The sequence below is a fragment of the Nicotiana tomentosiformis genome, chromosome 10, assembly GCF_000390325.3.
Source record: "Nicotiana tomentosiformis chromosome 10, ASM39032v3, whole genome shotgun sequence".
Classification (NCBI taxonomy): domain Eukaryota; kingdom Viridiplantae; phylum Streptophyta; class Magnoliopsida; order Solanales; family Solanaceae; genus Nicotiana; species Nicotiana tomentosiformis.
In genome coordinates this window covers 8,321,358-8,347,008 of record NC_090821.1, presented here as the reverse complement: position 1 = coordinate 8,347,008, position 25,651 = coordinate 8,321,358, and the positions used below count along the sequence as shown (strand labels likewise).

The 25,651-nt window shown below is 38.3% G+C and overlaps 1 protein-coding gene across 1 annotated transcript; it reads right to left on the bottom strand.

Moving 5' to 3' along the window:
* Positions 1–248: 248 nt before the first annotated feature.
* Positions 249–734, bottom strand: LOC138899727 (uncharacterized). Its single transcript, XM_070186418.1, has one exon. It carries the CDS (start codon positions 732–734, stop codon positions 249–251), a length of 486 nt encoding a protein of 161 aa, XP_070042519.1.
* Between the last annotated feature and the right edge of the window lie 24,917 nt (positions 735–25,651).

Sequence of the window (25,651 nt, the reverse complement as noted above, 5' to 3'; positions counted from 1 at the left end):
TGAGTAGTAAATGGGGGAACAGGGTTATAATACTCAAAACGACCGGCCGGGTCGTTACATTCTCCCTCTCTTAAACAAACGTTCGTCCTCGAACTGTTTTAGAACAATACCTGGAGTCTCAAATAAGTGTGGATATTTGCTCCACATCTCCTGCTCAATCTCCCAAGTAGCCTCTCTGGTTGGCTGGCCTCTCCACTGCACCTTCACTGATGTTATGCTCTTTGACCTCAGTTTCTAACCTGTCATTCTTAAATAGCCACCGGCTCCACGTCATAAGTCAAATTACCGTTCAGCTGTACTGTACTAAAATCCAGAATATGAGACGGATCCCTAATATACTTTCGGAGCATGTATACATGGAACACTGGATGAACACCTAATAGAATAGGTGGAAAAGCAAGTTCATAAGCCACCTCTCCAATTTTCTTAAGTATCTCAAAAGGCCTAATATACCGAGGGCTCAACTTGCCTTTCTTCCCGAACCTTAACACACCCTTCATAGGTGAAATCTTGAGCAGAGCCTTCTCCCCAACTATGTAAGTAACATCACGAACCTTCCTGTCGGCATAACTCTTCTGTCTAGACTGTGTCGTGCGAAGCCGTTCCTGAATCACTTTGACCTTTTCTAAAGCATCCTGAACCAAGTCAGTACCCAATAGCCTAACCTCCCCCAGTTCAAACCAACCCGCCGAAAACCGGCACTGTCTCCCATACAAAGTCTCATACGGAGCCATCTGAATACTCGACTGGTAGCTGTTATTGTAAGCAAACTCCGCGAGTGGCATTGATCCCAAGAACCCCCCAAATCAATGACACAAGCGCGTAACATATCCTCCAATATCTGAATAGTTCGCTCGGACTGTCCATCCATCTGAGGGTGAAATGCTGTACTCAACTGAATCTATATGCCCAATTCTCGTTGCACTGCCCTCCAAAACTGTGAGGTAAACTGCGTACCTTGATCTGAAATAATGGACACCGGCACATCGTGTAGGCGAACAATCTCGCGAATATAAATCCCAGCCAACCACTCCGAAGAATAATTAGTACCAACTGGAATAAAATGTGCGGACTTGGTCAGTCGATCTACAATCACCCAAACAACATCAAATTTTCTCAAGGTCCGTGGGAGCCCAACTACGAAATCTATGGTAATACGCTCCCATTTCCACTCCAGAATTTCAAGTTTCTGAAGCGATCATCCCGGCCTATGATGTTCATACTTTACCTGTTGACAATTTAGACACCGAGCAACAAACCCAACTATATCTTTCTTCATTCGCCTCCACTAATAGTGCTGCCTCAAATCCTAATACATCTTCGCAGCACCTGGATAAATGGAGTACCGCGAACTGTGAGCTTCTTGGAGAATTAGCTCGCGCAACCCATCTACATTAGGCACACATATCCTGCCTTGCATCCGTAATACATTGTCATATCTAATAGTGACTTCCTTGGCATCACCGTGCTGAACCGTGTCCTTACGGACAACCAGATATGGATCATCATACTGGCGCTCTCTGATGTGATCATATAAAGAAGACCGACAAACCACACAGGACAAAACTTGATTCAGCTCGAAAACATCCAATCTAATAAACTGGTTGGCCAAGGCTTGAACATCCAAGGCTAAAGGCCTCTCTGCTACCGGTAAGTATGCTAAATCCGGGGTTTCATACCCTCAGGACCAGATTTAAAATTGTTACTTACCTCAAAGTGTAAAATTCTTTACTCTGCTATTTCTTTGCCTCCCAAATCGGCCTCCGAATGCCTCGAATCTAGTCACAAATAATTCATTTCAGTCAATAAAATTTATTAAAATTAATTCCATATGAAAAATATAATTTTCCATAAAAGTCCGAATTTTAGCTCAAAACTCGCCTGTGGGGCCCACGTCTCGGAACCCGACAAAAGTAAAAAAATCCGAAAGCTCATTCAACCACAAGTCTACCCATACCAATTTTACCAAAATCCGACCTCAACTTGGCCCTCAAATCTACAAATCTTATTTCCAAATTTCTAAGTTCAAATCTCTGATTTACACCTCAAAATCATGTAATCTAGTTGGATTATTCGATGATAATTCAATATTATGGAGTAGAAATGATCCCAAAGGACTTACCTCCAGTTTTCCTTGAAAATCTATCAAAAATCGCCTCTCCTCAAGCTCCAATTTGTCAAAAATGGCGAATGGAACGAAGTCCCTGTTTTATAATTCTACCGAGACAGCCTCGGTTCTGCCTCGATCTTGGCCTTCGATCGAGGTCCTAGATCCTGGGTCTCGATTCCGACCCTCGATCATGGCCCTCGACCCTGTCCTTCGATCATGTTTTTGACCCTGGTCTTCGACCCTGCCTTTGATCGTGGCCCTTGACCCTAGGCTCGATCGTGGCTTGATTCTAGGCTCGATTTTTGGGCTCAATTCTGGGCTTGAATCTAGGCTCGCATCTGGGCTCGATTTCTGGGATCGATTCTGGAGGAAGAAATTTCCAACAGAAGGAAATTGCAGCAGCTGTTGTAGTTCAATGTTTGATCCGTTAACCATCCGAAACTCACCCGAGGCCCTCGGGACCTCAACCAAATATACTAACAAGTCCTAAAACATCGTGCGAACTTAGTCCAATCCTCAAATCACCTCAAAACAGCGCTAAAACCATGAATTACACCCCAATTTCCAACAGAAGGAAATTTCCAACAGAAGGAAATTGCAGCAGCTGTTGTAGTTCAATGTTTGATCCGTTAACCATCCGAAACTCACCCGAGGCCCTCGGAACCTCAACCAAATATACCAACAAGTCCTAAAACATCGTGCGAACTTAGTCGAATCCTCAAATCACCTCAAAACAACGCTAAAACCATGAATTATACCCCAATTCAAGCCTATTGAACTTTGAAATTTCTAATTTCTACAAATGACTCCGGAACCTGTCAAATCACGTCCGATTGACCTCAAAATTTTCAAACAAGACATAAATGACATAACAGAGGTATTTAAATTTTCAGAATCAGATTCCGACCCCGATATCAAAAAGTCAATCCGCCGGTCAAACTTTCCAAAAATTCAACTTTCGGCATTTCAAACCTAATTCACTACGGACCTCCAAATAATTTTCCGGACACTCTCCTAAGTCCAGAATCACCATACGGAGCTATTGGAATCATCAAAATTCAAATCCGAGGTCTTTTACACATAGGTCCATATCTGGTCCACTTTTCAAACTTAAATTTTTTAATTATGAGACTAAGTGTCTCATTTCACTTTGAATTCCTTTCGGACCCGAACCCACTAACCCGGTAAGTCATAAAATAACTATAAAGTATAAATTGAGTAGTAAATGGGGGAACGGGGTTATAATACTCAAAACGACCGATCGGATCGTTACAACGAGGCGGTACCTCGGGAGTTCCCTGTTGATATTTCTTTATTTATGTTCTTGTCTTGGGTTATTTTACTTTCATTTAATATGTAAATTCTTGTCTTCTTCCGTGATGTACTAATTGACTTTATTATTATGTGTTTTGTGCTCCTAGTTGTATTGTGTTGGCTTTGGCTTTTTAGCACGAGACACTAAAGAAGTATATTTTTGGTTTTTCTTACTGATTTTTGATGATTGAGTTGATTTAAATAAAAAAAATTATTATTATGTTTTAAACTAAATAGTTTTACGACCAAACCAGTGGTTTATCTGATGCTTTAATTTAAGTGCAATGTTATTTTCTTCACCCAAATGATTTCTAAAAAAAATAAATTCATTTCTTTGTTGAAATAAATTCTTACTTGATTTAAAAATTCTAAACTCACTTTAGTGGAAATAAATTGATCATGTGGATCTTATATACATTGAGGATATTGTCATGTAAATTGTCCATGCAGTTTTGATATGAAATGTGGGCACGAGGTGATGTGATTAAATGATAATGATATTTGGCACGTGAGTTGTCCGTGCAGTTGAGATATGAAATGAGGGCACGAGATGCCAGGAAAATATGATGATTTAATTATGGGCACGAAGTGCCGTGGAGATATGAAAAATGGGCTGAGACCCGTGTTTATGAAAAATATAAAAATGGGTTGAGACCCGTATTTTTATGATTATGAAATGAGGTGTCACGTGGTGACTTTTTAATTGAAGAATTATATTCAAAATATTTATTTGGAAGGATTTTTATTTAGAAAGTATTATATTTGAAAGATATTTATTTGAGGAAAATTATATTTGAAAGAGAGTTATTTGGTAGAATTATATGTGAAGGATATTTATTTGAAGAATTTGATTTATTTGGGTGTACTTGTATTTATTATTTGTTGAGCGATATTAAATGGTATTTTTGTTGTCTTGTTGTGCATATCACTGGTTGTTTTATGATGTCCTTATTGTTATATGTTTCCTACTATTTTGTATATTATATTGCACAAGCTATTAGACTAGTGAGTGTCTTGACTGTACCTCGTCTCTACTCCACTGAGGTTAGTCTTGATACTTAAGGGGTACCGACCGTGGTGTACTCATACTACACTTCTACATATTTTTGTGTAGAGCCGGGTATTGGAGATATCGGACATGAGCAGAGTTAAAGCGGAATCATAAGGATTCAAGGTAGAGTTGCTTGGTCGTGGCAGTCCCTTGGAGTCTTTTCATTTTATTATACTGTAAATTTTTAATCAAACAGTATTGTATATTCGGTCCTCGTGATCATCCCATGTATTCAGTTAGAGTTCGTGACTCAGTACTACCAGTCTTGGGAGGTTGTATATTCATATTTGTTCCGCTATTAGTTTTGATTACTTATTTAATTAAAAAAATGGCTTCAAAATGTAATTGAAATTGGCTTACCTAGTCTTAGAGACTAGGAGCCATCACGACGCCTGTGGTGGGATTTTGGGTCGTGATAATTATCCAATATGGAAGGTGGGATAAAATAATCCTAAGTTTTGATAGGATAAGATGGTATACCGCCAACCAAATACGGTATAAATTTAATCCCTGATCCTATCCCACTTTATTCCTCGTACAAATGACCCCTAAACCTCTAATTATAGTTTTCTTAAATGCACCAAACAAAACTTTTAAGACAAGTGTCCTAGACCAGATTGGAACTCGCACCACCAAGATGGGATGATAGTGCACTACTAGTGGCACCTCGAGTCGTTTTGTTAATGAGGGTGCCACTTAAAATATTTGACTACATTCCTTCTGTATATACATGCATGCATACATACTATTGCATAGTCTCGGCCTGAGCTTGCGGGTGGCGTACCACTCCATCTCTTACACATAGATCTGCCCCTGTGTATCAATATTATTAAAGCATTGTTATTGATGTAGAGCAAAAGAAAAAGGGATTTAGACACAAATAGTTAGTCGAGTTCAATGTTTATTTTTCTTAGTATGTACACGTAGATTATACACAGACTATATATATGTATATATAATAAATACTTTGACTAGTTTTAGTTTAAACATTTGAATTGACGGCTATTTAGGCTAATATTAAAGTAAAATGGTATAGTGCAAGATAATCTATATATATATATTATATTAAAAGTACGAAAACCGTTAACGAAATATTGTTCGTCTTTTTTACCCTTTAAAAATAGAGTTTACACTGGATAAAATAATCATTTGACTTTTTTTAAATATTTTGGACTTAAAATCAGCTAAAATTTTGGTTATAAAAATTTTCCTTATTTGAACTAATTATGAAGTCGTCACAATTAATTTGCTTTAAAACTTTCCTAATTAATTAACTATGAAGTCATGTAATTTGCTTTGCGATTGTATTTGGATTTGGTTTGTTTAGCCCGTGTCTTTAATTCCTGACATGTTATATAATTTATTATTTAGGTTTCTTTTATAACAAATACTACAGTCATCATGAAATTCAAGTAAAAATCTGACACTCAAAAGATTTAGGTTTAAAAGTTCTTTTTAAAAACAAAAGAGTGTCGTAGGGTACCTTTTTATTCTAAGACTTGGAATCTTTCTAAATTTACGTCACTCTTATTCTCAATTATCAATGGACGCTTTCTTTTAGCTCGACTATATATATCCGGATTTGTACTGCATCGCGTTTCATTTGGGGAAAGCGCTCCCTACCATGAATTTTTTTTATATCCAAGGCTCGAACCCGAGACTCGTGGTTAAGGAAAGAGCAGCCCCATCCGTTGCACCACATCCTTTGGTGGTCTTTTAGCTTCTTTGTTGGTTGAGCACTTAAGTGCAATTATCATCTCATTACATGAATCCATTTTAAGAAGTTTAGGTTCATGAAAGTTATATTGTGTCTAATTCGAAGTTGATTATCTTCAAGTTTCTTTCAACTTCATATTTCTCTTCCTCCTATTGCACTTATTTGCATCATCTAAATGAACGTATGTGTACAATTTGATTGAAGTATTTAAATATAGTTCAAAAACATTTTGCTTCACAAACGACTTGTTCGCTCGAACTTAATGATTCGACCTTTCAACTTTTCGTATAGAATTTGATTAGCTTGGTTAGCTTTAAAGTAATGTTTATTTGTGAAATTTTTAACTTCACTTGCAGATTTAATTTGTTGATATTCTACTTGCAAACTGTAGGGTATGAGAAATTTGTGTGCAATCCCAAAATATTTCGCTCTTAATTTAATATTACTATTTAAATCTAAGTTCTCTGTCACGACCCAATTTCACCTATAGGTCGTAATGGCGCCCAACACTACAGCTAGGCTAGCCAACTAATAAATTTAAAATAACCAAGAAAAATAAGCAACTCTTAATTCAACCAATGTGTGTGCCAAGACCTGGTGTCATAAGTTTATGAGCATCTATTAGATTATACAAAACTCAAAATACTGTCTGAAATAAAATAGACAGAATGTAAATATAAGAAGAGACATTGGTAGCTGCAAAACGGCTCAGAAAGGCAGCTCACCACTATGCCTCTGGATAACGTGGATGTAAGACGATAAGTCCCCCACTAGTACTTGCCTCAGGTCCTGCACAAAAAGTGCAGCAAGTGTAGTATGAGTACGTAAACAATGTGTACCTAGTAAGTATCAAGCCTAATCTCGAAGTGGTAGAGACGAGATGGCCGACTTTGACACTCACTATGGATCAATAATAATAATTGAAATAAAACTAGAATATCTAAATCAGCATGATTCACAGAATATAACAATAATTTATTTAACCAGCAGAAATAATTAAATTCCTTCAATTTCAAAAATTCTCAATATATTAATTAAATTCCTTCAATTCCCAATAAATTTTTAATTTATCAATTAGTCTCATTTACAGGAATAACAATAATTCCTTAACAAGCAGGGATAATAATTTATTAAATTTCAAAGATTTTTAATTTATCAATTAGCTTCACAAGCTGCAATAAACTATCAAAGTATCGTGTAATTATTATTATTAAACACGATTTCTGCCGAGGTCGTTCGACCCGATCCAAAGTGTCGTGTACACTGCCGAGGGACGTGCGGCACGATCCATAGATGCATCTATCCTGCCGAGGCGTTCGGCCCGCTCCGCAAGAAAGGAGGACATTTTCTTATGTACCTCCAGAAAGAGAGTATATTTATTATAAGATAAATTCGGGAGGAAGAACAATTTCTCTTAACAATTAATTAATTTAAACAACAAAATCAAGCATATGAGATTTTCATCCTTTAATATCTTTATCTAACAATTCACAATATATATATATATATATATATATAATAATAATAATATTAATTAAACAAAAAATATAATTTACACAAGTAATTCATGCTTTGAGTCCTAAACTACCCACACTTTAGCATTTATAGTAGCTACGCACGGACTCTCGTCACCTCGTGCGTACGTAGCCCCCACAATTAACAACAATTATTACTTTAATTGCCTATGGGGTAATTTCTCCCTCAAAAGATTAGACAAGAGAGTTACCTCGTCTTGCTCAAATTTAATCCACTAGTAGGCCTTTTCCTCGATTATCCAACTTTGATTGGCTCGAATCTAACCAAAAATAATTCGATACAATCACTAAAATTTATAGGAATCAATTCTATAAGAAAATACTACATTTTCAATAAAAATCCCGAAATTAATTAAAAATTCATCTGTGGGTCCCACGTCTCGGAATCCGGCAAAAGTTACAAAATTCGTCAACCCATTCAATTACGAATCCAACCATACCAGTTTCACTCAAATTCGACTCCGAATCGATACCGAAATCTCAAAAATTCGTTTCTATGAGATTTCTAAAAATTTCCCAAATTTCAATCTCAAAACACTAATTAAATGTTGAAAACAATGATATATTTGTATATATAGACCGAATCTGAGTTGGAATCACTTACCCCAATCTCTTTCCTTGAAAATGTGCCAAAAGTCGCCTCTGCTCAAGCTCAAGTTCGTAAAAAATGGCAAATGGGACGAATGTCCTCTTTTATAAATTTGCAGGCAGCCTTCGGAACTGGGCATCGATCGTGGCTTCGATCATGGCCCTCGAGCATGGGCCTCGATCGTGGCCTCGATCATGGCATCGAGGCTGGGCCTTCGATTGTGACCCTCGATCTTGGGTCTCGACCATGGCCCTCGAGCCTTGTCTTCGATCATGGCCCTCGAGCTAGGCCTTCGATCCTGAGCCTCGTCCCTGGCTTCGACCTTGGGCTCGATATTTGAGCTCGATCTTGGGCTCGATCACAACCCAGAATATCCAGCAGAAGAAAAAATTGCAGCAATTTTTTAAGTCTAATTTTTGATCCGTTAACCATCCAAAACTCTCCCGAGGCCCTCGGGACCTCAACCAAATATACCAATAAGTCCTAAAATATCATACGAACTTATTTGAAACCTCAAATCACATAAAACGACGCTAAGACCATGAATTATGCTCCAATGCAAGCTTAATGAAACTTAAAATTGCCAACTTCTATCTTCGATGTCGAAACCTACTAAATCAAGTCCGATTGACCTCAAATTTTACACACAAGTCATAATTGACATAACGGAGCTATGAAAATTTTCAGAACTGGATTCCGACTCCGATATCAAAAAGTCAACTCCCCTGTCAAACTTCCAAACTTAAATTCTTGTTTTAGCCATTTCAAGCCAAATTTAATTACGAACTTCCAAAGAAAATTCTGAACACGCTCCTATGTCCAAAATTACCATACGGAGCTGTTGGAATCGTCAAAATTCTATTCCGGGGTTATTTTCTGTAATGACCCGACCGATCGTTCTGAGCATTTATGCTCCTTTCAACTATTTGAAGTATTGAATAACTTCCTATGAGGTATTATGACTTGTGTAAATTTTCAGTTTTGGTTTTAAGGTATTTCGGAGTTAGCTTGGAAGAATGAACTTTCATGTTGGAAGCTTAAGTTGAAATAGTTGACCGGATATTGACTTATGGGTAAACGACCTCGGATTTGAATTTTTATGATTTCAATAGCTCCGTATGGTGATTTTGGACTTAGAAGCGTGTCCGAAAAATTATTTGTAGGTCCGTAGTGGAATTAGGCTTGAAATGCCGAAAGTTGAATTTTTGGGAAGTTTGACCGGGGGGTTGACTTTTGGATATCGAGGTCAGAATCCGATTCTGAAAATTGGAATACCTCTGATATGTCATTTATGACTTGTGTGCAAAATGTGAGGTCAATCGGACGTGATTTGATAGGTTCCAGAGTCATTTGTAGAAATTAGAAATTTCAAAGTTCATTAGGCTTGAATAGGGGTGAAATTCATGGTTTTAGCATTGTTTTAGGTAATTTGAGGGTTCGACTAAGTTCGTATGATATTTTAGGACTTGTTGGTATAATTGGTTGAGGTCTCTAGGGGCTTGGGTGAGTTTCGGATGGTTAACAGGTTGGATTATGGACTTGGAACTCTGTTGGAATTTTTCTAATGCACTATTTGGTTTCCTTCATCGCGTTCGCGAGTGGAGCCTCGCGTTCGCGAAAAGGAAATGAGAGGCTGGCAATATTTGCTCTTCGCGTTCGCGAAGAGAAGAATGCATTCGCGAAGGGTGGACTGGGTGTGCATCACGAACGCGAGAGGTGTTACGCATTCGCGAAGAAGAGAGGAAGGAGATGAGGACCCCAGGCAATTGGTCTACGCATTTGCGTAGGGGGTGTCGCGTTCGCGTAGTGAGGGGGAACGAAGCATCGCGTTCGCGATGGGTTGAACGCGTTCGCGTAGAAGGCATTGAGGCAGAGGCATTTTGTGCTTCGCGAACGCGAGGGTGATGTCGCGTTCGCGAAGGAGGAATTTGGACGGGAACTATTTTGTGCTTCGCGAACGCGAGGCACTGACCGCGTTCGCGAAGAAGAAAAGCCCGGGCAATGAGTTTAAGTTCTGAAAATGGGACTTTGTCCCATTTTAAATTTTTGACGGATTGGAGCTCCGGAAGAGGCAATTTTTGGGAGTTTTTCAAGGAAAACAACGGGGTAAGTGTTCTTAACTCAATATTGGTTAAATTACCTGAATCCATGGTTGTTTTTATCATTTAATGGGTGAATTGAGTTGGGAAAACTTGAAAACCTTTTTGGTTTAAATTGAAGATTTGAGGGTCGAGTTGGAGTCGGATTTTGGTAAAATTGGTATGGTTAGACCCGTGGTTGAATGGGCTTCCGAATTTTATAACTTTTGTCGAGTTCCGAGACGTGGGGCCCATGGGCGATGTTTGAGTTAATATTCGGATTTTTATGGAAAATTATTATTTTCTTATGGAATTAATTCCAATGAATTTTATTGACTGAAACGAATTATTTATAGCCAGATTCGAGGCGTTTGGAGACCAATTCACGAGGAAAGGACATAGCAAAATAAGAATTTCACGGTTTGATGTAAGTAACACTTCTAAACTTAGTTCTGAGGGTATGAATCCCCGAATTTGGTATGATATGAATTGTTTGGAGGTAACACACACGGTAGGTGACGAATATGTAGACGTGCACCACATAAAGCGTGTCTTGAATAAATCCTGTGAAGTAGTAAAATTAAAGAATCATGTTATTATCTGAACATGTGGCACGTGTTAGAGGAATTAAGCAGAGGCTAGTAATAAAGATCATGTTTAGGTTATGTGCCGATATTCTATAACCCATGGGGTCGTGATGCTGTTAAATTAATTGTTCTAAAATATACATTTCACACTCAGTAATAAATTGTTCATTGTGAGGATATTTATGGGATTGAGCTGTGCAACGCAGCAGGCCATTTGGCTTTATATATGTTATTATTAAATGGATCGGGGCTGACCGCCTGCAGCAGGCCAGAATGGCTTTATACATTATTATTGTTCTGGATCGGGGCTGCCCGCCTGTAGTAGGCCTTATTGGTTTTACTATTTTATGGATCGGGGTTGCCCGCCTGCAGCATGCCTTAAAGCCTTTGTCATTATACGGATCGGGATTGCCCGCCTGCAGTAGGCCATATTGGCTTTGTATTACGCTTGGGCTGAAGGAGCCCCTCCGGAGTCTGTACACACCCCCAGTGAGCGTAGATGATCATCGATATTAGGGATGGACTTCCCTGGGCATGGACTTGTCTTACTTACTGCTTATATATATATATATATATATATTTAAGATGGATTTTCCAAGGGCATGTACTTGCCTTACTTATTTGTATTGTAATAAGTTATCTGGACATGGATCATGTCAGTATTATTTATATTTGAGGATAAATTATCTCAGGGATGGATTGGCCTTATACGATACTAGGTGATGACTGTCAGTCGATGTGTACTTATATACGGGTTGGAACACCCCTGGGCTGGATTGGCCATAAACAGTACCGAGTGACCGGATAATTTGTGACCAGTATTTACATAAGGTCTTTCTACTGAGATGTCATATGCCTCATATCATGCAGTATTGATCTATTTCACTTGTACTGAGTTTAACTGTTGAACTTGAAAGCATGCCTACATTTCTGTACCATTATATTTACTGGACTGTACCTGCGGAGCTCATCATTCCTTTCAGCCCAGAGGTTAGTCTTGTTACTTATTGAGTTAGTTGTACTCATACTATACTCTGCACCTCGTGTGCAGATCCAGGTGCTCCCGGATACGACGACTGCTAGAATGTAGAGTTATTTCTGTTGGAGAGTATCAAGGTAGCTGCTTGACGACCGCCGACTTGATTCCCTTCCTGTTTAGTTATTGTACTGTTCTATACTTCAGACAGTGATGTTTATCAGTCAGACTTTGTATTCATTTAGATGCTCATGTACTCAGTGACACCGGGTTTTGGGAGTGATATATTTGAAAATTTGAGATTTCTTCCGCTGAATTTAGTTATTTCGTTTTCAAATTTAAAAGAAATGGTGGTTTATTGGGATTTTTGGCTTTCCTAGTATTTAGATATGCGTCATCACGACAGGTGAGATTTTTGGTTGTGACAAGTTGGTATCAGAGCTTTAGGTGACATAGGTCTCACGAGTCATGAGCAAGTTTAGTAGAGTCTTGCGGGTCGGTATAGAGACGTCTGCACTTATCTTTGAGAGGCTGCCGAACCCTTAGGAAAATTTCACTTTCTTGTATTCTGTCGTGCGAATTTGTTGATTCTGGAAACTAAATTTCTGCTATTGTATTCTCTCACAGATGGTGAGGACACGTACTATCGGATCAGATGGTCATCCACCAGTGCCACTAATTAGGACCGCGAGAGGCCGGGGCCGAGGTAGAGGTCGAGGTGTAGCTCGTACCACAGTTGGATCAGCACATGTAGTACCACCAGTTGCTCCAGCTCAGGAGCAGATTCCGAATATAGCTGAGCCGACAAGATCAGCTCAGGCACCAGTTGTACCCGTTGAGATTCTAGACTTTCAGGAGACTTTGGCCCAGATATTGGCAGCTTGCACTGGTCTTGCTCAGGTGGTTTCGGCTCAGGCCGCACCTGCCGCTTCTCAAGCAAGGAGATGTACTCATACCCCCATTGCCCGTACTCCAGACCAGGTAGTATAAGGACTCTAGATACCGGGGGCACTACCAGCCCAGCCGGCTACAATTGTTCAGGGCCTAATAGTTCCTGTTATGGAAGATGATGAGCAGAGGAGACTTGAGAGATTTGAAAGGCTTCGACCTCCACCATTTAGCGGTACTGAGTCATAAGATGCTCAAGATATTCTAGATAGGTGTCAACGGATGCTTCAGACAGCGAGTATTCTGAAGACCAGTGGGGTCTCATTCACTACCTTTCAATTTTCTAGGGCTGCACTCAGATGGTGGGAGAATTATGAGAGGCGTAGGCCTATTGGCGCAACACCCCTTACTTGGCAGCAGTTCTCCATGGTCTCTTTGGAGAATTTCGTGCCTCAGTCCCGCAGAGAGGAGCTACACAGACAGTTTGAGTAGCTTCGCCAGGGTGATATGTCTGTGACACAATACGAGATGAGATTTTTTGAGTTGGCTCGTCACGCAGTCTGGTTGGTTTCCACTGATAGGGAAAGGATTAGGAGGTTCATTGATGGCCTCACATATCAGTTGCAGTTACTTATGACTAGGAAGAGAGTATCTGGTGCTACTTTTGATGAGGTTGTGGACATTGCTTGGCAGATAGAGATTGTTCATAGCCAGGAACGTGGAGAGAGAGAGAGAGGCTAAGAGGCCTCTTGGTCCAGGTGATTACAGCGGTGTTCCTTCAGGGGGTCAGTTTTACCGCGGTAGGGGTCGTTCTTATAGACACACTCAGACGAGTCGTTCAGTTTGCAGTGGTGCATCATCTAACCATGGTTCATACAGTTCTTCTAAGAGTCAGTCATCTCTCACTACACTTTCAGCCCCGAGTACGCTCAGTACACCATTAGTTCAAGGATCATATGTACCAGGTCCTTCTGGTAATCATTCTGGTTCCCGAGGTATGCCTGAGGACTCTCCACCATTCTTCGAGATGAAGTGCTATGAGTGTGGAGAGTTGGGCCATGTGAGGAAATATTGTCCCCGCCGTACGCGAGGTACAGCTCAGCAGAGGAGTCAGGATACTACTTCTATACCAGTTTCTCCATCACCCGCTCCGCCTGCTTAGGGTGGAGCTCAGTCAGCTAGGGGTCGCCCAAGAGGGGAAGGCCGATCAGGTGGCGGTCAGGGCCGATTCTATGTTTTTCCTGCTAGGCCAGATGCTGTTGCTTCAGATGCAGTGATCACAGGTATTGTCTCAGTGTGCCATAGGGAGACATCTATATTATTTGATCCTGGTTTCATCATATTTTTTTCATTTCTGGATATTCCATGTGAGTCCTTAGTTCACCTGTTCATGTATCTACGCCGAGGGGCGATACTATAATTATGTGCCGGGTGTATCGGTCGTGTGTGGGAATTATTGGGGGACTAGACATGAGTTGGTCTTTTATTGCTTAGGATGGTCAATTTAGATATTAACTGGGTATGGTGAGATATCAGATGTTTTGTTATATGGCTTTGGTCCAAGTGGGGAAGTCTTCTATCTATGATTTGATTGCATGATTGGGTGTGGTATTGGTTTTGGTCCGAGGCATACTTGTTGATTAGTTATGACTTGCAGAGGTAGAGATCGGGGATGACTCGAGTAAAATATAAAAATTATGGAATGAGTAAGTTGTTATTTTGAAGGATGTAGTGCACACGAAGTATGAAATTGATTGGTCGTGTTAAGGTAGGGTTACTTATTTGAGTGTTGATTGTGTTAAAGGAGTACATGTCCTTCGGCTTGTTCAGGAGGTACAATTTAGATTTGAGCATAGCGGTGTGTTTGATGAATTTGGAAACTGGGAGTCCTCAGAAGTATATTATTTCAGGTTGCGGCCTGTTTGAGGTGAGTATTTTATTTTTACTCAGTGGAGGCACTAGTTGCGTTAATTATTTGTGATAGATACGCGCTATAAGTGTGCATATATGTGGGTACAAAGTTGCGCAGTTGTGGATTGAGTTGTATTGGTGTGGCATGTCAATAAGATAGTTGTGTTTAATAATATAAGGTCATTGGACCTAGAATGGATACTATCAGGTTGGATTCCGTTATATTGGGAGGATAATATTGAAGGTCGGCATATAAAGTGATTTTATCTGGGACAATGGTTATGGCGTGATACACCTTATTCATACTTGTACAGTGTATAAATGTGAGATTCGGGTATTGAAAAAAATTCTGGATGTTAGAAATTTGGCTCCATGGTTTTTGGGCTAAGGTTAAATTAATGATTTTCAGTTATGTTGTGTGGTTAGGCCTATATAGAATAGGGTGACGTGAGATCACCCCCAGGTACGTGTGTGGTAAGATGGAATAGTGATGTGGTGGATTGGAAACAACTCCTGGCACGTTCGAGGATGAACGTATGTTTAAGTGGGGGAGATTGTAACGACCCGACCGGTCGTTTTGAGCATTTGCGCTCCTTTCAACTATTTGAAGTATTGAATAACTTCCTACGAGGTATTATGACTTGTATAAATTATCGGTTTTGGTTTTAAGGTATTTCGGAGTTAGCTTGGAAGAATAAACTTTCATGTTGGAAGCTTAAGTTGAAATAGTTGACAGGATATTGACTTATGTGTAAACGAACTCGGATTTGAATTTTTATGATTTTAATAGCTCCGTATGGTGATTTTGGAATTAGGAGCGTGTCCAAAAAATTATTTGGAGGTCCGTAGTGGAATTAGGCTTGAAATGCCGAAAGTTGTTTTTGGGAAGTTTGACCGGGGGGTTGACTTTTTGATATCGAGGTCGAAATTCGATTATGAAAATTGGAATACCACTTTATGCCATTTATGACTTGTGTGCAAGAGTTGAGGTCAATCGCACGTAATTTGATAGGTTCCGGAGTCGTTTGTAGAAATTAGAAATTTCAAAGTTCATTAGGCTTGAATTGGGGTGTAATTCATGATTTTAGCGTTGTTTTAGGTGATTTGAGGGTTCGACTAAGTTCGTATGGTGTTTTAGGACTTGTTGGTATAATTGGTTGAGGTCCCGAGGGGCTCGAGTGAGTTTCGGATGGTTAACGGGTTGGATTATGGACTTGGAACTCTGCTGGAATTTTTCTGATGCACCATCTGGTTTCCTTCATCGCTTTCGCGAGTGCAGCCTCGCGTTCGCGAAGAGGAACTGAGAGGCTGGGAATATTTTCTCTTCGCGTTCGCGAAGAGAAGAACGCGTTCGCGAAGGGTGGACTGGGTGTGCATCGCGTACGCGAGAGGTGTTACGCATTCGCGAAGAAGAGAGGAAGCAACTGAGGACTCCAGGCAATTCGCGAAGAAGGGGGTGTCGCGTTCGCGTAGTTAGGGGGAACAAAGCATCGCGTTCGCGATGGGTTGAATGCGTTCGCGTAGAAGGCATTGAAGCAGAGGTATTTTGTGCTTCGCGAATGCGAGAGTGATGTCGCGTTCGCGAAGGAGGAATTTGGACGAGAACTATTTTGTGCTTCGCGAACGCGAGGCACTGATCGCGTTCGCAAAGAAGAAAAGCCCGGGTAGTGAGTTTCAGTTTTTGACGGATTGGAGCTCGGGAAGAGGCGATTTTTGGGAGTTTTTCATGGAAAACAACGGGGTAAGTGTTCTTAACTCAATATTGGTTAAATTACCCGAATCCATGGTTGTTTTTATCATTTAATGGGTGAATTGAGTTGGGAAAATTTGAAAACCCTCTTGGTTTAAATTGAAGATTTGAGGGTTGAGTTGGAGTCAGATTTTGGTAAAATTGGTATGGTTAAACTCATGGTTGAATAGGCTTCCGAATTTTGTAACTTTTGTCGAGTTTCGAGATGTGGGCCCCACGTGCGATTTTTGAGTTAATTTTCGGATTTTTATGGAAAATTATTATTTTCTTATGGAATTAATTCCAATAAATTTTATTGACTCAAACGAATTATTTATAGCCAGATTCGAGGAGTTTGGAGACCAATTCACGAGGAAAGGACATTGCAGAATAAGAATTTAATGGCTTGATATAAGTAACATTTCTAAACTTGGTTCTGAGTGTATGAATCCCCGAATTTGGTATGATATGAATTGTTTGGAGGTGACACATACGATAGGTGACCAACATGTAGACGTGCACCACATAAAGTGTGTCTTGAATAAATTCTGTGAAGTAGTAAAATTAAAGAATCATATTATTATCTGAACATGTGGCACGTGTTAGAGGAATTAAGCAAAGGCTAGTAATAAAGATCATGTTTAGGCTATGTGCCGATATTTTATGACCCCTGGGGTCGTGATGCTGTTGAATTAATTATTCTAAAATATACATTTCACACTCAGTAATAATTGTCCATTGTGAGGATATCTATGGGATTGAGCTGCGCAACGCAGTAGGTTATTTGGCTTTATATATGTTATTATTAAATGGATCGGGGCTGCCCGCCTGCAGCAGGCCAGAATGGCTTTATACATTATTATTGTTCTGGATCGGGGCTGCCCGCCTGCACCAGGCCTTATTGGCTTTGCTATTTTATGGATCGGGGCTGCCCGCCTGCAGTAGGCCTTAAAGGCTTTGTTATTATACGGATCGGGACTGCCTGCCTGCAGTAGGCCATATTGGCTTTGTATTAAGCTTTGGCTGAAGGAGCCCCTCCGGAGTCTGTACACACCCCTAGTGAGCGTAGATGATCATCGATATTCGGGATGAACTTCCCAGGGCATGGACTTGTCTTACTTACTGCTTATATATATATATATATATATATATATATATATATGTGATGAATTTTCCCAGGGCATGGACTTACCTTACTTATTTGTATTGTAATGAGTTATCTGGACATGGATCTTATGAGTATTATTTATATTTGGGGATAAATTATCTCAGGGCTGGATTGGCCTTATACGGTACTAGGTGACTGATTGTCAGTCGATGTATACTTATATACGGGTTGGAATACCCCTGGGCTGGATTGGCCATAAACAGTATCGAGTGACCGGATAATTTGTGACCAGTATTTACATGAGGTCTTTCTACTGAGATGTCATATGCCTCATATCATGCGTATTGATCTATTTCACTTGTATTGAGTTTAAATGTTGAACTTGAAAGCATGCCTACATTTCTGTACCATTATTTTTACTGGACTGTACATGCGGAGCTCATCATTCCTTTCAGCCCAGAGCTCATCATTCCTCATATCATACTACACTTTGCACCTCGTGTACAGATCCAGGTGCTCCCAGATACGGCGACTGCTAGAATTCAGAGTTATTTCTGTTGGAGAGTATTAAGGTAGCTACTTGACGACCGCAGACTTGATTCCCTTCCTGTTTAGTTATTGTACTATTCTATACTTCAGACGGTGATGTTTATCAGTCAGACTTTGTATTCATTTAGATACTCATGTACTCAGTGATACCGAATTTTGGGAGTGATATATTTGAAATTTTGAGATTTCTTCCGCTGAATTTTGTTATTTCGTTTTCAAATTTAAAAGAAATGATAGTTTATTGGGATTTTTAGCTTGCATAGTATTTAGATAGACGCTATCACGACAGGTGAGATTTTGGGTCGTGACATTTTCTCAAAATGTTGACCGAAGTCAAACTTGGCCTTTTAATGTCAACTTACGGAACCAAGTGTTCCGATTTTAATCCAAACACTTTCAAATCTCGAATCAACCATCTCCACAAGTCATAAATTATTAAAAATACATACGAAAAGTTTTTATTTTAAGGAACGGAATTCTAAAAGTCAAAATGACCGATTGAGTCATTACATTCTCCATCTTTTAGTTATTCGCGGTAGAATGTTGGTTCAACATTAGTCTATCTTTAGACTATAAATTGTCAAAAATAGTTTGAAGATTCTTATTTTTCCTCGAGTTAAAAGTTATTTCATATTTTAAGAGTGATGCAATCTCTTTCACTTTCTAACCGACCAAAAGTTTCAACTTTTTTATTTATCATATTATACTTTTATTTTATTAATATACGTAATTAGGGACGGACACACACTAGTGTAAGTGGTGTCATCTTACACGCCTTCATCGAAAACTTATATCAAATTAAATATATAATATTAGAAATAAGTTAAGTATAAAAGAAATGACATCGCTTGCCGAGAAGCGTTCCTTGGTCCTTTGATTAGGTTACTGAATTTTGGGTGGGAGGTTACCGTTTTAAGAGCTCAAAGCCTTCTAATATTATATTATTGCTCTTTATAAGTTGAATTCGTGAAATTATTTAGAGGTATTTTAAGTAATATTTTAATTTGTAATTCAACTTTAGTTTCAATGGGTAGATATTTTCCTAAAGCACCTTCTAAGTTTTCAAAATTAAGTTTAACATCTCAAAGTTCATCTAACTTGGAAGTAATGATCAATGAGGTGAAACCATGTCTATACTGTGAATGAATTATTTTAAGTTCCTTGAAACTTATTTAAATTTTATGGTTGTGTGATGCCTTATCTCAATAATATATATAGTACTACAGTGAAGTTCTATGAAAACATTTCAAAAAGTGAAAACTCGTCGAGAAAAGTTATAGTGGTGTAATTATATTGTGTATTATTATTATTTGAATCTTTTTTTAATATGGAGTTATTATTATATTTGTTCATTTGTTAACTTCTTTAAATATCGACACCGTTTGCAAAAATTCTGTGTACGCCCTTAAAGTTTATGAGGTTTTAAAAAAAATTACTTATTAGAAATAATATACACGCGCGACGCGCGTACCTTAAAACTAGTACCAATAAAACGTGCATGGTTATGACATAATGTATTATTATTCACATAATGGGGCAATGGGTGTGTCAGCCACATATATAAGCCCATTTAAGTTGCCATAATTTTTTGGGAAACTTACGGAAATATCTCAAATAAGTCTCAACTTACCAACCTCTAGGCATTAGTCATAAACTTATCAAAACTAGCCAAACACATATAAAAATTAAAAAATCAAATAAATAAGGTTCTTTCTCTCAAAGAATCGCACGCAAAAATCTCCTTCCATATTTTTAAGCGTGATTAGCAACATTAGATGCAAGACGAAAATTTTATGGATGAGGTAGCAAATAAGGTGATGAAATACAAAAAATATATATATACAATATTCCAAAAATCAAAGCAAAAAGGGATATTTTTCAATGGTTATAGTTGAAATTCATTGAAAACATATATAGATAAATCAATATATAAAATTTGAGGAAGATTGGAGGTGATTTGGACTAGTTTGGTATCAAAATTCGTAATTAAATCGAGTTCAAAAAATTCTTCTGAGACACATGTAACAAACATGTATCACACACAGGTATACAGGGATATACATGTGATACACAATTGATATAAATATGATACACAAATGATATACAGTGGGATACACATTTTTTTATGTTCATTTTTACTTCGAATTTTCAATTCAAACCAGCTCAAAACTTCACCATATCATCCCAAAACTTAGATTCAAGCTCCATAAGATGTAGCCAATCTATTCTAATAATACCCACTCAAAAGAAAGCAAATATTTGACCTTTTTTTTGCTATAAATAGCTAATTGGCTAATATTAGTAATATTTGGCTAATATTAGTAATATTTTATAAATTGACCAATTTTTGTAATGAGCTACTTATAATTGGACATAGCCGATAGTTTTCCCTATTTTTTTCATACGTACATTTTTTGTACTCGTTTTTTGTTGATTCTTTCTACACAATCTGCGGACTGAGCAATTTCCAAATGAACCTTAATTTAGTGTCAGAATTCATGTAAAATTTTAACTATACATATAAACGTGGTTAGGTTGGGGAATAAATTATCCAGAAATTATAATACGGAGGTCAAGAATTATCCTGAAATTATAGACAAATTATAATACGGAGATCAAATTGGAACGTGGTTACTTAGTTGGTATATTTTTATTTGTAGATGTTTAATTTATTGTACTAAAAATAAAATTTACGATATATAATACTATAAAATATGTGTCTGATTTTAAACTGGATAAATTGAGATAAACATTTATTTCTAATGTTAGTTCTATTTATTGTTTTAGTTAGAGTTGAATGGGGAGTTTTGTTACTCCTATTTGGTTGGTATTTGGCAGTGTTTCTCATTTGGTTGGATTGATTTTCATTGATCTTTTCAAAATCATTTTTTCAGAGTGTTGTACTTTCTAAATTTGGAAAATTTAATAGCAATAGGTATGGTAGACTTATTCTTGTCAATCATAGGTATGGATGTGTGTAGCTCCTTCGCAGAGATAGTACCATCATGTTTTTCTCATGACCCCAAATTCCCTCGTGTCGTGATGACACCTTATCTCTAACACTAAGTAAGTCTATCAATCCGGAATAATAATAGAAATTTAAAATAAATAAATTTGTAAATTCACATAATTACAATTCTCAAAACCCGGTAGAAATAAGTCACAATTTTTAAAAGATTTATCCTCTATATTTCTATATATCAGAGTCTAAAGAAAATAAGGAAACAACATAATGAGGATAGAGGGGGACTCCAGAGTCTGCGGACGCTGGCAGATATACCTCGAAGTCTCCTCGTACGACTAATTTACTCATGCCTGATCTGATAAGATGTACCTTAGATCTGCACAAAAAGATGTGCGAAAGCGTAGTATGATTACACCACAGCGGTACCCAATAAGTGTCAAGCCTAACCTCGGTAGAGTAGTGACAAGGTAAGGTCAGGCCCCACTGGAATAATAAAAGACAAGGAGAAAAGTTTAACAATACAATAACAATAATGACAATCGGGATAACTCAAGTAAGTAGTATGTCACAATTTAACTACACATAATAAGGGCAATTAATACCTCGCGGAAGAAAAACAGAAATTTACAATATTAAGAAAAACACCAAAAATAACCAAAGGCAATGCAGCCATAAAGAAATATCAACAAGGGCACTACCGAGGTACCGCCTCGTAGTCCCAAATCATAAATAAATTCATAATATCTCATTTCCTTATCTCACGACGGGAGCCTTCACATTAAATTTTAAAGAAAATATTTTTTCCGAAATAGCATCCCGCGTTTTAGCCACCCTTATCACACCGCATGACTTCTAGTAGTTCCTCTACTAGTCACGCGTATCAAACCACCCTTATCTCACCGCATGCATTTCAACACCCAGACCTTATACCACCGCATGCGTATCAATATCACAATATATCACAATTTGCACCTCAAGTACCCAAATATTTGAACTTACCAAAATAAATCAACAACAATATTTTTCCACAATAAAGAGCTCACGGCTCATGCCAAAATAAATTAATAATAATATTTTTCCACAATAAAGAGCTCGCGGCTCATGCCAAAATAAATCAACAATAATAATATTTTTTCACAATAAAGAGCTCATGGCTAAGTCATAATGAGTACAAAAATTTCACAAAATATTCAAAAAAAAATAATATTTCACAAATTCAACACCTTGCCAAAATATCAAAATTTTAAATGTAAAATACTTCATTTTTAATAATATTTAAATTTAAGAAATTCATCCTTCAAATAATGCACAGAACAAAAGAAACAGAGTTTCAACTAAACAGGTAACACACTTAGTAGGAGCAGGTCAGACAAATTTAAGATATGAAAATATATTAAGGATGATGAATATAACAGAATAAAATAATTTAATTAATATGCAACAGTACTCTACACAATTTAAAGACATAATCTTCCATATTTAACTCGTGTACACGACTTTCAACATATTAATATTTTCATATCAATACCAATTCTAAGAAAAATTTTTCCCACATAAGGTTAGACAAGTCACTTACCTCAAACCACGCTCAATCAGTCAAGTAGCATATCTCGGAATCCGACAAAACTCACAAAATCCGACAAGCCATTCAATTACGAGTCCAACCATACTAGTTTCACTTATATCTGAGTCTGAATCGACATCGAAATCTCACAAATTCGTTTTATGAGATTTCTACAATTTTTTTCAAATTTCTATCTCAAAACACTAATTAAATGATGAAAACAATGATATATTAGTGTATATTAACCAAATCCGAGTTAAATCACTTACCCCGATGGTTTTCCTTGAAAATCTCTTAAAAATCGCCTCTCCCCAAGCTCCAAATTGTCAAAATGGAAAATGGGACGAAACCCCCGTTTTATAACTTAAAGTGTCTGTCCAGGCGCTGCCCTCGATTTCCTGCCCTCAATTTCTTGCCCTCGATTGCTTACCCTCGATTTCCTGCCCTCGATTTTGACCTAGATTTTAACCTCGATTTTGATGTCGATTTTGAACTCGATTTTGACCTTGACTTTAGCAGTCTCCCTACTTCAATTCTTGATCCGTTAACCATCCGAAACTCACCCGAGACCCTCGGGACCTCAATCAAATACACTAACAAGAATGTTGAGTACCTGTATTTGGGCCTGAGGCCGCAATTTATGCTTTATGAAACTGTGGGCCTGATGCCGTTGTTTATGCTTTATGCATCTTTGGGCCTGAGGCCATAGTTATTTATATGTATACTTGGGCCCGAGGCCATAACTTGTGCACATACATATTGAGAAGATGGTAGAACAGGTTGTAGAGAAGTCTTCTCAGAATATAGGACCCATCAATGCCTTAGAACACAAGTTAGCAATTTGACCGCTGGGTACTTCTCTTTTCCATTTCTTCCAGCAGCAGCAGAAATAGATGGTGTCTTTAAAAGAACAAATACACCACTTCAAAAGTGATCACTTTGTGCCCAAGATACCCTGAAGTCCTCAAGTCACTTCTCTTCCTCCCATAAGTACATTCTCACCCCAAAGATATTCCCCTCCTTGGCTTGATTATCCTTTTTCTAGCTTTTTCTCTCCCCAAAGAAAAAGCCATATAGTTGCTCATAACCCATTTGTTCAAACTATTAAAGAACCCAAATTTGACATTACAAAATTAGTTTGGGAAAGTAAAGATGCACTTGCAGCCTAGAGACACATGAAAAAGTGGGAGGTAGGAGAAAGCTCAAAAAATGCCAACTATGAGAACCTCATGATCTCTACCCTCCAAATACCAAGCCTCTATGTTGATGAACCATAGAGTGATTTAGAGGAGGTAACATCTGAAGGGTCTGATACCGAACAAACAGAGCAGCTTACTTATGTTTCTATCCAAGAAGTTCCAACAGAGGATAGTTCCGAGGTAAGTACTATTTCCTCCCAATATTCTTCAGAAGAAGAACCTCCTCCCATTTTCATGAATTAACCCATGTAGCCAGAGGTCTCCGAAGTTGAAGATGATTATTATGGGATGACATATGAGTCAATTCCATAAAGGAGATATGATTTGGCAACATCCAAATAGGTAGGTACTGGTTTCCATACCTTTAACTTGGATGATATAAAAGTCTCAAGATTGCCCCAAAGAATCCAAGATTTCTACACTTGGATGGTGACTAAGAATTTGGCAGAGCGAGAAAATTACATAATTCTATCAGAATTCACCTTTCACCATTAAGGTATTCTTCGAGACTGGACGAATTTCCTTGGGTTGCAGGACAATAATGCTTTCCTTACTTACCAAAATTTTACTTTTAACATTAGAATCTTGCATTAAGTTTTCTGCGGCGTTTTTGGGATACTTAGTCCCTAAATGAGAGCTTAAGTCTTAGAATTTGGATCGTAGTTAAAACTATTTGAAGACGGATCTAGAATGGAATTCCTTCAACTCCGTTAGCTCCGTTGAGTGATTTTGAGCTTATGAGCGTGTCCGGAATGTGTTTTGGAGGTCTGTAGTAGATTTAGGCTTGAATTGGCGAAAGTTAGATTTTCGGTGATTTTGGGCGATAGTAAAATTTTTGATATCGAGCTCGGAATGGATTTCCGAAAGTGGATGCAGGTTCGTAGTGTCATTTGTGACCTGTGTGTAAAATTTGAGGTCATTCGGACTAGATTTGACCTGGTTCGGTGTGGTTTGTAGAATTTGGAAAATTCTAAGCTCTTAGGCTTGAATCCATGCTTAATTCATATATTTGGTGTTGTTCGATGTGGTTTGAAGGCTCGACTAAGTTTGAATGATATTTTAGGACTTCTTGGTATATTGGGTTGAGGTCCCAGGGGTCTCGGGTGTGCTTCGGATGCTCAACGGGTCATTTTTGGACATAGAGAAGTAGTAGATTTCTGGTGTTTTATTGAAGAAAAATCCTTCATCGCATTCACGAGGGGTGCCTCGCGATCGCGTAGAGCATCTGGGAAAGGCACCTAAGTTGTTCTTCGAGTTCGCGATGTTGTTCCCACATTTGCGAAGGTGTGGTACCTTAAGCCAACATGTTCGCGATATGGTCCTTGCGTTCACGTAGAGGAACGAGGCAGAGGAAGCTTCGGGCATTAAGCCTACGCATTCGCGAAGAGGTTCCCATGTTCGCGAATGGTCCATCAATTGAAGGTACGTATTTACGAGAGTCCCCTCACGTTCGCGAAGGAGGAATTTTGGGCCAGTGGAAGATTGTTCATCGCGTTCGCGATCGTGATGTCGCGTTCGCAAAGAAGAACACACCTGGGTAGAATTTAAGGTTCAAAAATGAGGGTTGAGTTCATAACACAAAAATTTGATTGAGAGCTCGGTAGAAGGCAAAATTTGGAGAGATTTTCGGAGGAAGTTTTTGGGTAATGATTTCTAACTCCTTTATGGTTATATTCCACTAAGCTATGGTTGATTTCATCATTTAATTTTGGATTTTGGGGTTGAAATTGGAAAATATTTGGAAGAACTTCTTCAACAAAGATTTCGAGTTTTGAAAAGGG